General features: G+C 61.1%; 1 protein-coding gene across 1 annotated transcript in view; it reads left to right on the plus strand.

The window, feature by feature from the left end:
- Positions 1-582: 582 nt before the first annotated feature.
- The window catches only part of LOC103757269 (interleukin enhancer-binding factor 3-like), a gene marked incomplete at its 3' end in the record, with an annotated part of 14098 nt that continues 13355 nt past the window's right edge, over positions 583-1325 (plus strand). Inside the window, 2 exon segments of the mRNA XM_029959922.1 lie at positions 583-685; positions 773-1114. Coding sequence (XP_029815782.1) covers positions 683-685; positions 773-1114 — 345 coding nt within the window.

Here is a 1325-nt window from a genome sequence, read left to right on the forward strand (position 1 = left end):
TGCCCCTGGATGTGGCAGAGGGATCCATGCTGGGATCTGCCCCTGGATCTGGCAGAGGGATCTGTGCTGGGATCTGCCTGTGGATGTGGCAGAGGGATCTGTGCTGGGATCTGCCTGTGGATCTGGCAGAGGGATCTGTGCTGGGATCTGCCCCTGGATGAGGCAGAGGGATCCGTGCTGGGATCTGCCCCTGGATCTGGCAGAGGGATCTGTGCTGGGATCCCTGTGTGAGGAGCAGGAGGAGAGGCACAGCCGACTCTTCCCTCGTTTGGTTCATTAATTAATTAGCCATCCTGGGGCAGCAGGGGGTTCTGTCTGGTTTGGGGACGGGAGCAGGAGCTTTAGGGAAAATCCCGTTTCGTTGGAAAACCTCTTGGGAATAAGAGGGAATAAGGGATTGGACCCTCAGAGGGGTGTCTGTGCCCCGGAGGGCGCCGAACCCTCTGGAAGCTTTCCGGGGGCACCCTCCGGCTCTCAGGGATACAAATCCTTGGGAGCAGAAGCCCGGGCTGTGGGCTGGGAGTTGGCAGCCCCGGAATGGCCGTTCCCGCTCCCCGGCCCCGCTCACCCGGCTCCCCGTCCCTTCCAGCTCCCGCAACGCCGCGGTGCCGCCACGGTCTCCCCGCTGGAAAAGTCCACATAAACGCCTCTGGAACGCTCGGAGGGACGTCGGGAAGCAAAAATGGTAAGAGATGGGGGGGATTCCCACCCATTGGAAGGGCATTTGTGTCCCGGGGCACCCCTGAGTTGTCCCGAACTCATCCCTTGGCAGCGCCCGATGCGGATCTTCGTCAACGACGACCGGCACGTGATGGCCAAGCACTCGGCCGTGTACCCCACGCAGGAGGAGCTGGAGGCAGTGCAGAACATGGTTTCCCACACGGAGCGAGCGCTCAAGGCCGTCTCCGACTGGATCGACGAGCAGGAGAAAGTCAGCGGGGAGCAGCCGGAGTCGGAGTCCATGGAGACGGCGGCCGAGGAGGAGAACAAGGAAGGAGGGTGAGGAGAACAGGGAAGGAGGGTGAGGAGAATGAGGAAGGAAAGGAGGGTGAGGAGAACAGGGAAGGAGGGTGAGGAGAACAGGGAAGGAGGGTGCGGAGAACAGGGAAGGAGGGTGAGGAGAACAAGGGAAGGAGGGTGAGGAGAACAGGGAAGGAGGGTGAGGAGAACAGGGAAGGAGGGTGAGGAGAACAGGGAAGGAGGGTGAGGAGAACAAGGAAGGAGGGTGAGGAGAACAAGGAAGGAGGGTGAGGAGAACAAGGAAGGAGGGTGAGGAGAACAAGGAAGGAGGGTGAGGAGAACAGGGAAGGAGGGTGAGGAGAACA

The sequence above is a fragment of the Manacus vitellinus genome, unplaced genomic scaffold (genome assembly GCF_001715985.3).
Source record: "Manacus vitellinus isolate BGI_N305 unplaced genomic scaffold, ASM171598v3 scaffold_236_pilon, whole genome shotgun sequence".
NCBI classification, from domain to species: Eukaryota; Metazoa; Chordata; class Aves; order Passeriformes; family Pipridae; genus Manacus; species Manacus vitellinus.